Genomic DNA, 14,165 nt, shown 5'->3' with positions numbered 1-14,165 from the left:
TTTATTCCACTTAGAGATTTTTTTCTATTTTACAAGATCTGATTTGTTTAGAAAAAAAGGTTGGTTTTTTTTCAAATAAAAAATCACTATGTCCATTCTTTCAGATGTTTTGAGGATCCTGCATGAAAACTGAGGAAAGACGCTGCTTGATCTTGCCGTGATAACTTTCCAAATACTGTAGAGCAATAACTTGGATAAATTCTAGCAATAAAGTGGGTACAAAAGAGCTCTGGCTCTCTTGTATGTTTAATCTTTCACTCTTACAGATAAAATCCCTCATTTATGGTAGATTTGAGATCGCTTGTGCACATATAAATCGTGTGAGCAGTGAGTGTGATAAGATCTGTTCCCTGCAGCTAACCTTAATTTGGGGGTGGTGCAGGCCTTAAATGTTTTCTTTTAATGCTCTTCTCATATGAACCCCTGCACCAAACTGCATGCTTTGTGTAAGGATTACTTTTGCTACTGCGTCATGCCTCTAGAGGTCAGCATTGTATGTTTCTTGTTACATTTGAGCTGTGTCAGTGGTTTTAAATAACTTGAAGTGACCACAAAGATTAAAGAGTTAAGAGTCCAAAAAGTCACTGATAAAAGTGTAGTTTTACAGTTTGATTCTGTCAATATACAAGTCTACTAAAGTGTGTTGGTCTGTTTTCTCATCTCAAACTTCAGTGACTCTACCAGGACGACGAGCTGAAGCCCAAAATATGCCCCTGCATGTGTTCTCCAGTTGGGGGAGCTACTATTCCTTTGAAATACACAGAAGACAAGAGAAGTATGGTGCTGTGTAAGATACCAAAGTTTCCATTGATCTGTTCCAGAGTTTCAGTAAGTGATGACAAGTGTTAGTAGACTGAAGGTAAATCTCAAATTCTGCACTATTATATGCTGCTCCAAAAAGCAACATGCTTTTTGATCTTTACAGCCGAGCTGACCCCTCTGCGTGAAAACAAGAAATACTAATATGTAAACTACAATAAGAGAGGTTTTACCCAACAAAAAAGCAGACTATTATAAAGGAAGATAGTTTCAGCTTTCAGCTGGCCTCTAGGTGTGTAATAATTCCTTTTTGGCAATTAATGCTTTAATTTTCAACCTTTTAACAACACTCAAATCAACTATCAGTCCGACTGAGCAGAGATAAAGTGATTTTTGCTCTAGACTGCATTAAATCTGTTTCCTGCATCAACAGGTGTGACCTTGCCCTGCTGTGTCTGATCCAAAATGCCAGTTCAGCAGACCAGAACAAGCAAGCCCCTGAAAATGGTTCTGGCATTTAGATGATTGCTTCTCTGTCTTTGGTAACTGGTTTACTTTGCACAGTGTCTTTGTCTGGAAAAGGAAAACCCTTTTCTCAAACTGCAGGTTAAAACAGAAATACTGGATCTGAACCCGGTGTTGCAACCTGAGGTAGTTTGGCTTCTTCAGGCTCCTGATGGTTTCATTGAGTCAGAGCCCTCACTGACCCCGCAGCAAGCTGGCTGTCCCGAGGAGCGAACCAACCCTTTGATCTCTAACGGACACGAGAGGTTTGAGGAAAGAAGGATATAGAGGAGGGAAATTGGAGAAGTGGTCACTGAGGTTAGATTGATTTATATGTCAGGATATGAGATGTCACCAAGGCAACAGAAGTTGCGTGGAAGCGGGTTGACTGGAAGGAGAAAAATGCATGGCAACAATAAAAGTGGGGAAGAAAATGAACTCTATGACGCTCCTGATGTAACGAGGGAACATGTGTGCAGAGAGTCGATACAGACACTGTACGAGAAACAAACCTGGAGGTGCATGAAAACCTCCTGCAGAGCTTTTGTTCACACTTGTTTCTGAGTCTTGTTTTTCCAGGCGGTCCATTAGACGTCAGCGGTTGGTGGAACGCTCTATAGATGAAACCTTCACCTGCTTCTTTGAACGTAAAACCGTTCCTGTCACTGCCAGCGTGTAGGTACATCTGTCTTTTTTCAGAAGGAACAAGAAGCACTCTGAAGTAGCTCAGTGAGGAAGGGCACTTCTCTCCTGTTGGGTGTGTAAGAGCTTGGGTGTTACAGATAGAAATGTAGAGTCGGGCCCTTTAATGAGAGCAGAACAGACACATTAACCTTTTCTCAGGCTGTAGTCTGTACTCCACGCTGAGGATTCACACACGCCTGTATACTGATCTCATTATTTCCCAAAAGGAAGCTGTTAAAAGTGTGAGCATGGAGCAGTGTGACATTCAAATGGTTCATCAGTAGACACTGCTCAGATTTTAATAGACTTCAACAACATTTCAAGCTGTGGCAAACTTCTGTATTGAATCATTGATTCATTGATTGGTCAACAGGCGAAACAGTTTCTAACTATTCTGATGACTGAGAATTTTAAAGCTTTTTTTAAGCAATATAGCTTCACATTTTTACAACTTCCTCTTCAAAAACTGTTTTGTAACTATAATAGGCCTACATTTAGTATAACAGGGAAATTAAGGTGCTTATGCAAAAAATGTTTACACAGCATTTAGATATTTTCACATCTTTAAAGCTGTGAGGAACTTTTGTGCCCCTTCAATCATATATTGCTTTCTTTTAACAGTTGTATCGTTATGAAACTTTGCTTTGGAAACTGTAAAAAAACCTGGGACAGCAACAGGTGTTCAAATTTCCTATATAGAAACAGTCAGTCAGTCAGTCAATCTCTCTGATTGCTATTGTAAATCATAAAGAGGCATCATTACTAACTTCAGTCTCTTTTATTACCAGTTAAAAACTCCTCACAGGAGCTTTAAAAAGCTCAGACGCTATGATGCCAGCATGGAACAATGTGTGTTTTTGTGTTCTCTACAAAAGACAAATAAAAAAGATTTAAAGAGGCTTGAAAAAATTATCAAGATATTCTTCATTTTCAACCAAAATATTGGGTCATAAAATTAATAATGATCATCCTCATCATCATCTTAATGAAAAACAATTAACAGATGCATCTTTGTGCAATCTAAATCACCTAACAACTAATTGAGATTGCGTCAACTTTGCAACCTTGTTTTGCCTGACAAGTTTAACAGGTTGAGCACCTATGGGTTCACACAGAGTGAGCACTGCCCACCTCTCAGATGACACACAGCCATGGGTGCATGAGGGCTCAAACGTGCCTCTGCAATCTATATGGTAAGTGGCTCTTTTCACGGGTTGATTATATGAGACAATGACCTCAGGGAGGACCTCAGAAGACGAGACGTGTAATTATCTCCGCTCAGAGCTGGAATAGCTGGCATTCTTTACATTTCATGTTGAAGCTGTCCTGATGTGTTAGTCCTTGCTCCTTTAGGTTGAACACTGATGTCCGGGTTCACTTTCACCAACACGTGAAGAATGTTATGTTGCAGGTTTGTCCTCCTCTCTGGATCCGGTCTTCATTGTGTTTGCATATTTGCACAGATGCATGAGTAAATAGACGTGGATTTGTTTGCTTTGGTAAATGTTAGTCGTCTGTATGTGATTGTCTTTGAATGTCATGACGTGTTTGGTTGTACCTTTGGTTGCAGGTGGATCATTGTGTGACTGAGCTATAACGTGGTCCAACATGAACATTGCTTCTTGTCAACTTTGAAATTACAGTTTACTGACTTTGTTTAGTTTTTTTGCTCTTGATTTCCTTAGACCTTAGACGTAGGCATAGATTTAGCAGGGAAAAATGTAACATTGCTTAGCGATATTTTGATGAAAGACATGCAACAGTTGGTTAGTGTTTTGTGTTCCTCAGGCACTGATAATCAGTTTTCATCATGAATATATTAAGGCATGTGTTAGTACAAATTTTCATGAAATTCATTAATCTTGTAACTTCATGAAATGTATTATTCAAGTCTGTCTACCACGTGTTAACACTCCTACCTTTAGGTGTCTGAAGCTGTAAACTTATATGGGTGAACCATATGTTGTCAGCAACTGTTTGCTAGACAGAGAGTCTACAGCTGATACGTATACAAATCAGTGTCATGTCATCTTTATTGTTTTATGGTGATGCACCCAAATGGAAAGGAATTTGTGGGTTGCACCTTTTTGACAGAATATAAGCAACACTGTGAACACTGTTACTTTGTCAGCACTTTGTCAGTCAAGTGATTTGGAAGCGTGCTTGTTTGATGAAGTTGTCTGACCTCGGCCGATTAAATGGTGTTATAATCTCCAGTCTGTTTCACGATTTCTTCATTGGATTTATACAAACAGAAACAACCCCCACCTAACAGCATGCAAATGGCATACAGCTCCCTATTATTGGATGGTACGATCCACCACTTTGATCCAGATTTAAAACATCTCAGAAAGTTTTAAGGGGTGAAAAGACTGAATGCAGGAGTACAGCTTGATATGCAGCTTTCAATTAGATCAGATTAGCTCCAGAACAATCAAGCTCATCTCATTCTCCTATGAATGAGGTATAGTGACACATTAAACAGAGCTTAATTGCATGTCTGTTAATAAGCTGTTTGTAAAGCTTTTGTTTTCTCCATCTTCTCCCTGAGCTGCAGTCACAACTCTGCACAGCTCTAGGCTGCATTTTTAAAATGTCTGTCAGGTTAATGCAGTTCTGTTATGTTATGAAACTGATCTCTGATAAAACAGGGACTCCTCTCTGTCCATGGCTATGGTAGGCTACTAAGATCAAAACTAAGCAATCTAGTCAAATGGTGCTTTTTGTCCTGGCAATCAATGAAGTCAGTGGGGCCCTCCCTCTTTTAGACAGACAAATGCGTTTGTTGCCATAGCAAAGTTTCCAAGGAAACTGATCAGATGGTTTAAGCCCAAAAGATAAACGGAAAAAAGGATCGGAGGGGAAGAAAACGCTGCTGGGAAATTCTATTAAACCACATGGAAGAGAAGTGCTGCAGTTTCCTGCTCAAATATGATGTGTTGTGATAACTTATAAAATGTCTGTTGACACATAGTCTACTGTAAAAATGAGGGGAAATTAATTCTGATGGTACTAAAGCCGAGGTTATCTCTTCTCTTCGTGGTTAATACAATTTGAAATTTTTAACGTTGAAACAACTGTTTTTAGTCTTTTTTAGGGCACAAATATTCCCATAAAACTCGCAGTTTATGAAAATCAAAATTGGACACTTCTATTTGAATCGTGGAAGTGATTGTGCTGACAGCAAAATGAGCCCATGTCTGTAGGATTCCTTCCACTCTGATATGTAACTGCTGTATTGTTTCCTAGTTGCTTTAGCTGGGCAGCTCTTACTTTGATCTCATTGGTTAGGTGCAGCCCGAAGCTGTGTATAAAGCGCGTGCCAGGAGTTCTGGAGCTGAGAGCGCGTGAGGGCGCAGAGCGGCGCGCGGAGAGAAAACACCTGTTACTGACTGAGCAAGCAGACAAAGAGGAGCGTGTGCTTTCCACTAGTGCTGTGAGTACGTTATTTGAACATTTTTAAAGACAGTAATAGTTTGAAAACTCGAGATAATGTAAAGTTAATGGATGAAAGAGGATTTGAAACTACGGACTGCTGGTTCGTAAATGAAGCAAACCTTCTGGCACCTGTTGAACTTATGCGTCCGTATCTTTAAAACAATATTCTCAATATATGTTCCACTAAAACTCCTCAGTCAATGTGATCTAAGAAGCAAAAAGATATGATATCCCTATCACGAGTCTAAAGGTGTTTTTGAATTACGGCAAGATCATCTATAACATAAATAGCCTACTTTCCGGCACACATCGGGTTCTTTATCTATTATGTGAACTCAGATACTTAATGTAGTTGTAGATTTATGAAAATAAAGAATGATAGCCTACATTAAATGTGAAGTAGTGATACAACTGTTGACTATATCGACTATAGGCTATTTATGACCACTTCTGCTCCCTGGCTACTCTGCTGTCTAACAAATTATGAATGACTCCTTTGCTAAAAACATGTAAATAAAGTGGACTTTTGGCTACTTTTGTATCTTTTAAATGAATCATGTTGCTGCCTTTTGAGCTGTGTTGGCCTTTCATCAGTCATTCTAAGCCTTGTAAAACAGCTGAAGCTCTTCAGAGATTTTTGTGAGAGTTTTTTTTCTTTACTGTTTAGTCAAAGTTAAGTATACATTTAGTGTGCTGCATTATTTCTCTGTTTAAACAATGAACTATTAAGGTTTCAGCACAGACAGCAGAGCTACAATACCAAGGTGCTATTTTAATCTGTGTCGTGTTCCCTGTGGAGTTACTGTCCTCTGATCATATACCTCTCTGTGGTATTAATTGCAGACACACCTGACTACAATTACTTCACACACCCACACATCCCACTGTCAGGTGGGACCATGTGGGTCCTGGATAAGATCCGAGACTCGGTGGAGACTGGCATGCTGCGACAAGGAGAAAACGGAGACAAGAAAGGTGTAACTTCATCCTACAGCAACGTCCTCACCCCTGACAAAATCCCAGACTTCTTCATTCCCCCAAAGCTGGTCAGCAGCCCTCCAGAACCTGAGATTCCTAACATAAAGCTCAGTGAAGGGTTGCAACCCTCAACTTCTGAGCAAACTATCAGTATCGGGAAGAAGATCAGCAGCCCAAGAAGTCCACGTCTAGTCGCCAAAATCGCTGGAGACACCAAGAACTTGCTGAAAGCAGCAAACCGTCACATCATCCAGATAGAAAGTGCAGACGATGTTGTGACTGGAGACACCAATGCAGACCCTCAGTCGCAGACAGCAATGTCACTGCCTTATGTCCCCAAGACTCACACACCTTATGGCTTTGCAACTTTGAAGGAAAGCCCCCACACTCGTCGTAAAGAGTCGCTGTTCCACTGTGAGCACACCAGTCCCATCACCTCTCCAAACACCCAGAGGAAGACCCAGGGAAGAGGCAGCGAAGGAGGAAACCACCTGAATCCCGCCGACTTCAACACATCTCACATGAATCCTTATCGATACTTCAGCGGTGGGGAGAGTGACACCTGCTCCTCGGCTGAGTCCTCTCCCTTTAGCTCTCCATTACTCTCCCGCTCTGCCTCCCTGCTCAAGATCTTCACCCATGAGACGCAGGCCAAAGTGGTGAAAGCCAAGCGGACATTCGCTCGCCACAGCTCGCTCTCCACTGATGAGTGCAGCTCAGCCGAGCCAAGCCCTAATATCCAGCGACGGCTTAATGTACCCTCTGTGCACAGCGGCGCAGGAGTTTCAGACAACAAGCTCCATCGAGAGCACACCATCAGCCTGCACAAAGGAGGGTCAATGAGGATAAGTGCCAACTACGACTCCAGCACTTCTCGTCTGCTCATCCGGGTCCTCGCTGCAGAGAGTCTTTACGACAAGCACTTTGACATCAAGAGCATCAACTGCTGCGTGTCCATCTACCTGAACCCGGGAAAGCTGCAGAAGCAAAGGAGCAACATCATCAAGAATAGTCGTAACCCAGTCTTCAATGAGGACTTCTTCTTTGACTCTATAAGCTCAGTGCAGGTGAAGAACCTGTCCATGAAGTTTAAGGTGGTTAACAAAGGTACTAGCCTGAAGAGGGACACACTGCTGGGACAGAGAGAGTTGCCACTGACAAAGCTGCTCTCTGGGCTTTAAAGCCACAGGACCTGGAGGTCAAATAAGGCAAAAGCAAGAACACTGACATTAGATGTTTGCACTGTTTTTTGTTGTTGTTGTTGTTGTTTTTTTTATATATATACAAAAACAGCTGTTTTTGTTCTAATGGATTCCTGCTGTCAAAATAATGTAGGGATAATAATTCCTAGAATGAAAGGGAGGCTTTCCTCTGAGAACATAAAATAAAATCAGCCCAGAAAATGAATTGGACGACATTCATAAACTGATGAATGATTCATGGGTGGGGATCGAGGCATGCCAGGCTACTTCACCCCAAAATGAAAGCTAATTTAACCAAGCAGGCCTCGGCAGCAACAGATTGGTTCTACAGATGAAAGGTGTTTTTTTTTTCCTGGACTTATCTGGACGTCAGCATCCTCAGTGAGGTCCTGTTCAAAGGTTAGAGCCACCTGTGCATTGACCCGTCTCCATGTCCTCGCCTGCACCCGTCATGTGTGGAAGGGTTTTCTTATGAAAATGTGACATAAATCCAGCAGCGCAGGATGTGATTCTACATCAGCTACAACATGTGTGCAGCACAAAGATGCTTTTGTGAGTCAGTGTGAGCTTTGAAGTAGCTCTATATCCTGATGTGCAAATAGCCCTTTGATCCCAGTTGCCATGGCCAACCTACTACAGGGGGGGATGAGGGACAAAACAGTGAGCCACAATGGCCATATTTACATGCACAGCAAAAAAAGAAACCCTCTTAATGAATAAATGCTGCAGAATTGAAAATTGAAAATGAAAGTTATAATTAGGTTAAAAGGGCCCTTTGAAGTGGTTTGTTTGTTTGATAAAAATATATATATTAATGTTAACATGTAGTGTTTTCTACCACAATTATACGTGGGGATTCCTCAGTCTAAAAAATATATATGAATGCATTATTTTTCTCATAAAAAACATTTTTTTTTGTTTTTAATTAATTTTCTATCATCTCCATGAGGTACCTACAAGTTTCATTTTCTTTGACCAAACTTTAGGAACCTGTATTCTGCAATTTGAAGGTTGGAGCTTGTTTTTAATCTGTTGTGTTTTTTTCTAATGCAGTTTTCATTTTAAAATATTCAACATTTTGAAATAAGTTGATTCATATTTTGCAACAGGTTCATATTTTTTCATGCACTCGCAGGTTTGTTTTACCTACTCTCTTAAACAAAATACGGTTTTGAATCGTAAACCTGATAAACCAAAACATATCCAGTGTGAGGTGACTTGATTTTAACGTCCTAACCACCAGTTGTTACTCATATGGCATAAAAATGTTTCATGTCTTTATTCCAGTTTGGACTCATGAGGGACCATGAGTGCAGGTTTCATCTGCAGCCTGTCACGCATGTCTCATCCAGTGTGGGCACCTAGATTAAATCTGTGCAACCAAGCAACAGCGTTTTGCCAAAATAAGTACACCAACATCTTCTCTCTGCATTTAGACTGCTGGTCTGCATTTTCTGCACAGATTCTCAAAACACAGAAAAAGTGACAACAAGTTTTCTCAACAGATGTCTAAAAATGTCCATCATTTGTCAAGATGCTTCAGTGGAACATATCTAATCTGTTTGCCAACATTTTTTAAATAATCTAAATAGCACCAGAAGAATACATTTTATTAGAAGTTGCTGTGATAAAATGCTTAATAGGTGATTGAAATGAGTTGTTGTCTTTTTAGTTTAAAGTATTCAAGGATTCAAAGTATTTATTAGATAGCGGTGGGACAAGAAACAAGGTTAGTCAGTTTTATTTACATCCTTCATAGAAACCAAATAAAACTATTGTTAATTTATGCAACCATTATTGGTAGTGGACAAACACAGTTTGTGTGTGCATGTAAATGCATGAAATGTTTTACATGAGAAGACAAGTGTATTAGTGTTGCAGAGCAGAGAACTAGTTGTGATGTTAATATGTTGATGACAAACTTGTGTTTGCATGACATGCTCAAATTTGATTGAAACCCTAAAGCCTTACTCTATTTGTGTGTGTGTGTGAGAGAGAGAGAGAGAGAGAGACAGAGAGACAGAGAGAAAGAGAGAGAGAGAGAGAGAGAGAGAGAGAGAGAGGATTGGTGTGTTGAACATTATATTTTGTCCAAAGCTGTCAATTTTCTATGTACACCATGTAGTATTTTGTTAAAGGCCACCTGCTATAAAATGACTCGAAACAAATGTTGAATTTGTACTGTATATAAATACATATGTTCTTGTTTCTACACTTGTTGGTAAAATGCTAATTATGCAGCAGCGGGTAAGAAGTGTGATGAGAGACGTGTATATCGTCACTTAAAACCTTAATGAAGCCCGGGGGAAAAGGCATAATGTCAGGAAGGAAATGAGGAAACAAAGGCAAACAAGGCAGAGGAAAGCTAAATTATGTGTTTTGACAGCTTTCTGCTCTTGTGGTGTTCTTGGCCGTATCGAGGAATTACGTGTCATTAAAAAAATGACACGTGACTGCAGTCTTGAGTGCTCAGAATGGACTTAGGAAAGGTAGTCGAAACAGAAAAGTAGTCAGAGTTGTCTGAGTGATGCAAAATACTGAAGGTTTTCACACTGCCTCAAAGCTGTAGTTTTACTGTGGATTCATCTTACCTGGTGTTTGTAGCTCACCTGTAGCACTACTATTGATATGCTCTCTGTTCTTAATATACAGTGGCACTGCTGGTTGTTTAAGTGTGAAAGTCAGTGATCTTTATTCCCCTGTTGCAAACATACAGTGCCTGCTTGTAAACGTAATGTTTTTTCTATACAAACGTTCCTAGTTATACTCAAACTAGTTGTTATCTTACTCTTTCGGAGGTTTTTCTCGCATGACTTACACACTTAAATATTGTCAGTACTAAATTTCAGTGGATCCTTATATTGTATATTGGCTGGTCACCTTGTGCTGTGATTCTAGATGAGGATTGCAGACAACACAAATGTTTATAATGATACTCCTGAAATATGGATGATGTGTTCTGAAAAATGTCCAACTGATGTCTTATTTTTGAATAACTCTTTGTTTGTATTCTTTAAAATGTGGCTTATAATTGAAGAGATTTACAAAGCAGAGAAAAAAAACAATAAACAGTTATCTGACTTCTGACGGTTCAGTCTGTTCTGTTCTTGGTTAGGCCTACAGGGTAGGATGACTGCTCAACTTTGGATTGACCCTTTTTTTAGTTACTTTTACTCTACTGATTTGCCAAAAGCGTAGAAAAGTATTTAAAGAACGTTGCATCACATCTGCACTTTTTTTGCATTTAAAGCAGAAATGCATTGAACAAAGTCAAGAGGAGATAAATCCGTAAAGCCAACAATGTTACATTTTATTGATACTAATAATTACTAACGATTTTCTGATGTAAGTACCGTAAGGTGTGCCCAAAGTCTTTCCGTCTTGTCAGATTTACTCTGAAATATTAAAATAAAAAGTGCTTGAAAAGTTACTTGACAATAACATTTCTTTTAAGACACTGATTCAAACTGGAAGCTGTTTTCATACTGTTGTATCAGGCCTGTGCAACTAGACCTTTTTTTTAACCTTAAAGCTGTCTTGACATCACTCACTCTGTGATCATCTGCACACATGGCATACTTGATTTATAACTCATTAGAAAACTTATCTCAGATATCAAACACATTGGGTGGTATTAAGTAGAATTACCATATTTCACATTGCTAATCCCTGATCTATAGGTTTAACTTTATACCCCTCCTAAGTATTGTTCTTTGTAAGAGAAGGGAAACTACCAGTCAATTCAGAATATGGATGAGCAGAATAAGGCATTAGGTACTTTACAATGAATAATAAAGAGCCAATGTGCTTCTAATTTGCATACCTACAAGCATCCCATAGCTAACTCTAAATCTTCCTCATAAATTGTTCCCAAATCTAGAAAACAAATTATGGAAACATACAAATTTTTTTTACAAATAGTGTGTAATTTTTCAATTACTGCAGTCGCATATCTTTAAACCTCAAGACCTGACAATGTATGCAAATAAAAACTGTACCTAGATTTCTGTGATAAATAAATGTGCATGTTGTGCACTGCAGGCTTGCACCTCAGGGTTCAGCTCATCACGGTAAGAGGGGAAACAGTGCCTGTGACTGATGGAGTGAAAAACACTGTGCCCCTCGAGATAAATTCTCAGTCAGGAGAACATCACTCCCTGTTATTTCTCCTCTCTTGTGTCTTGATTCTCGTCCTTTCTGGCTCTCTAATTACATTTTTTGTACCACTGTCATGTTAAACCTTTGCTCTGCCAAGCTGACAGTGGTCTTGTCCTCCTACTTCACGTTTTACTCTTTTTACTCTGAATTAACAGCATAAACAAAGAAACCATTAAACATCTTATCTCTACTATGTTCTTTTTAATTAGCTGAGTAAATACATTAGGCTATATGATCATTATTAGCCTGAGAGTGTGTGGGAGGAGAGAGGGAACAAGATACACACCAAGGAAACACTGATATTACCTGCTGCTTAAGTCACATGTCTTTTCTGTATATTGTTCCAACAATGGATGTAGCCACCTTGACGTTACCCATTGAGAACAACAAGCCTTTAATTCAGCAAATGGCCACCTCCAGATTGTTCCTGGTGAGAGGTTAACTAACAGGAAGTTATTAAAACTTCACAGTCAACTCCTGCAACTAAAATAGCTCAACAGTGACCGCCCACTTTTTCAGCGGCTCTGGTTCTTGAGATAAATTCCCTCATTCAAATCCTCCATTGGCATTTCACAAAATCGTTTTATCAAGCGACTGAAGCCTAGAACCAAGTCAACCAGCTACCCCATTACTCATGACTATAAAACATATGATCCGGCACAAAAAAACAATTGGAAAACAATGAAAAAGGCAAAGGTACAAGACCTTACTTATTTTTTTCTGGAGTCAAGCACCTACCCATACCATAACCCATTGATAATGACACCGCTTCCTTAAATGTAACTTTTTTGTTGTTATAGAGTTTATTCTGTTAATACAAGTGTTGTAATATCTTGTAATTTGGGTTGTGAAAGTTATACATTCACTGCCGCATAGGAGGTTAATAGTACAATTTCTGCTAGCTACTGTACCTAACTAGTTAGCCTGCTCGCAGAACTTTATCTTAACATACAGCGCTGGGGAGTGGGAAAAACATTTCCAAGGTAACGGTGAACTCCACCATCAGAGACGTCACTGTGACTCTCTATGATCGATAAAACGAGCGTGCAAAATATAGTCTTCTGGACTGAACTTTCACTAGAGATACATTTCACTTAATCATTAAAAAAAAAAAAAACAACAGGTCAAATGTTTTATGTGAAAGTTCTTGTTTTTATTGATTTATAGAAAGAAAATGTCATATCTGCAGCTCTTTTGAGCTCTATAGGCAGGCTCTGTCAACTCTGACTCATTGCTTTTGTTTTAAAGTCCCTCAGTTTCAGAAGTTTCCAGATGTTTCCAGGTGCAGCAGGTTGCTGTTTCAGCCTCTGATTAACCCACTGAACACTACCTGGACTCAGATAGCATAGTGGAGCTTATACTCTGCTAAGGAGGAGCCACATATTTCCCAAAGGAGCTGATAAAAAACAAAAGCTTGTGTGTGGTTTATTCAGAATACAAATATACACTACGGCTGCAGAATTGGCTTAGCAGGGCTTTGAGCTAAATAGCAACATGGTCACAAAAAAAAACAAAAACAATAAACCTAGTTTGAATTTATCTAAAAAAAAAAAAAGCCAGTGAGTGAAGCTAGACAGGTTTTCAATTTGCCTGCATGATCTGACGTAAGTTTATTTCATCCACTTTATTGAACAGTTCACTGTCCTTAAATAACTTTTCCTGACTGAACATTTCTTCATCAGGATCCTTCACAAGCAAAGCAAAGACACAGATATTGTCTTCTTCCTCTTCCTCTCTCCATCCCTGCCATCCATAATTCATCACTCACATGTGTACGCATCCACAAAAAATACTATTATGTTTCCTGTGTCAGCTGCGCATGCTGTTGCCTCCACCCGTTCCCTGTTTTCAATATCCTTCATGTGCCATTATTTATTTCCATCCACTGCTGAAATGTCTCACACAGCTTGTAAATTGATTTATAATGCTGTCTTCTCCTCATTTGGTGGAGGATTGGGAAACACAATGCAGGATGGAGGACCTGAGGATGGGTGCAGGTTCAGGATGTGATGATGCTGCAGCAGTGAAACCTGTTCTCTGTCAGGTAAATTTGATTGGGGGCGATTTTTATCCCCGTCTTCAGGGAGGAAAGGTCTAGGGCTGTTATTGGCTTCAAGGTTACTATGGCAACCACAGAGCTGAGCGCTCTCTGAGTGAAGGAATGAGGTGTGTGTGTGTGTGTGTGTGTGTGTGTGCGTGCGTGCGTGTGTGTGTGCGTGTGTGTGTGTGTGTGCGTGCGTGTGTGCGTGTGTGTGTGTGTGTGCGTGCGTGTGTGTGTGCGTGCGTGTGTGTGTGTGTGCACGTGTGTGTGTGCGTGTGTGTGTGTATCGTGTGTATCGTGTGGGGGGGTTTGAGTATGGCAGTTTAAATTGCCTTCCAGTTTAATTGTAGCAGCAGCTGCCTTTCAGAATTAACCCTTGAACAGAAGATGAGATTTTCTGT

General features: G+C 39.8%; 1 protein-coding gene across 2 annotated transcripts; it reads left to right on the top strand.

Annotated features, from left to right (window-relative positions):
* The first annotated feature begins 5,227 nt into the window (after nucleotides 1-5,227).
* On the top strand, nucleotides 5,228-10,646 carry LOC109987738 (C2 calcium-dependent domain-containing protein 4C). 2 transcript variants are annotated; one of them, XM_020638925.3, is made up of 2 exons: nucleotides 5,228-5,383; nucleotides 6,229-10,646. In XM_020638925.3, the coding sequence occupies exon 2, from the start codon at nucleotides 6,285-6,287 to the stop codon at nucleotides 7,542-7,544; it is 1,260 nt and encodes a 419-aa protein (XP_020494581.2). In that variant the 5' UTR covers nucleotides 5,228-5,383; nucleotides 6,229-6,284; the 3' UTR covers nucleotides 7,545-10,646. The 2 variants fall into 2 exon arrangements, with proteins under 2 accessions (XP_020494581.2, XP_020494582.2); XM_020638926.3 differs by having other exon boundaries at nucleotides 5,236-5,387.
* Nucleotides 10,647-14,165: the final 3,519 nt, after the last annotated feature.

The sequence above is a fragment of the Labrus bergylta genome, chromosome 6, assembly GCF_963930695.1.
Source record: "Labrus bergylta chromosome 6, fLabBer1.1, whole genome shotgun sequence".
In the NCBI taxonomy this organism is placed as follows: domain Eukaryota; kingdom Metazoa; phylum Chordata; class Actinopteri; order Labriformes; family Labridae; genus Labrus; species Labrus bergylta.
Note: the sequence above shows the minus strand (reverse complement) of the source record. Positions and strands in the feature narration are given on the sequence as shown.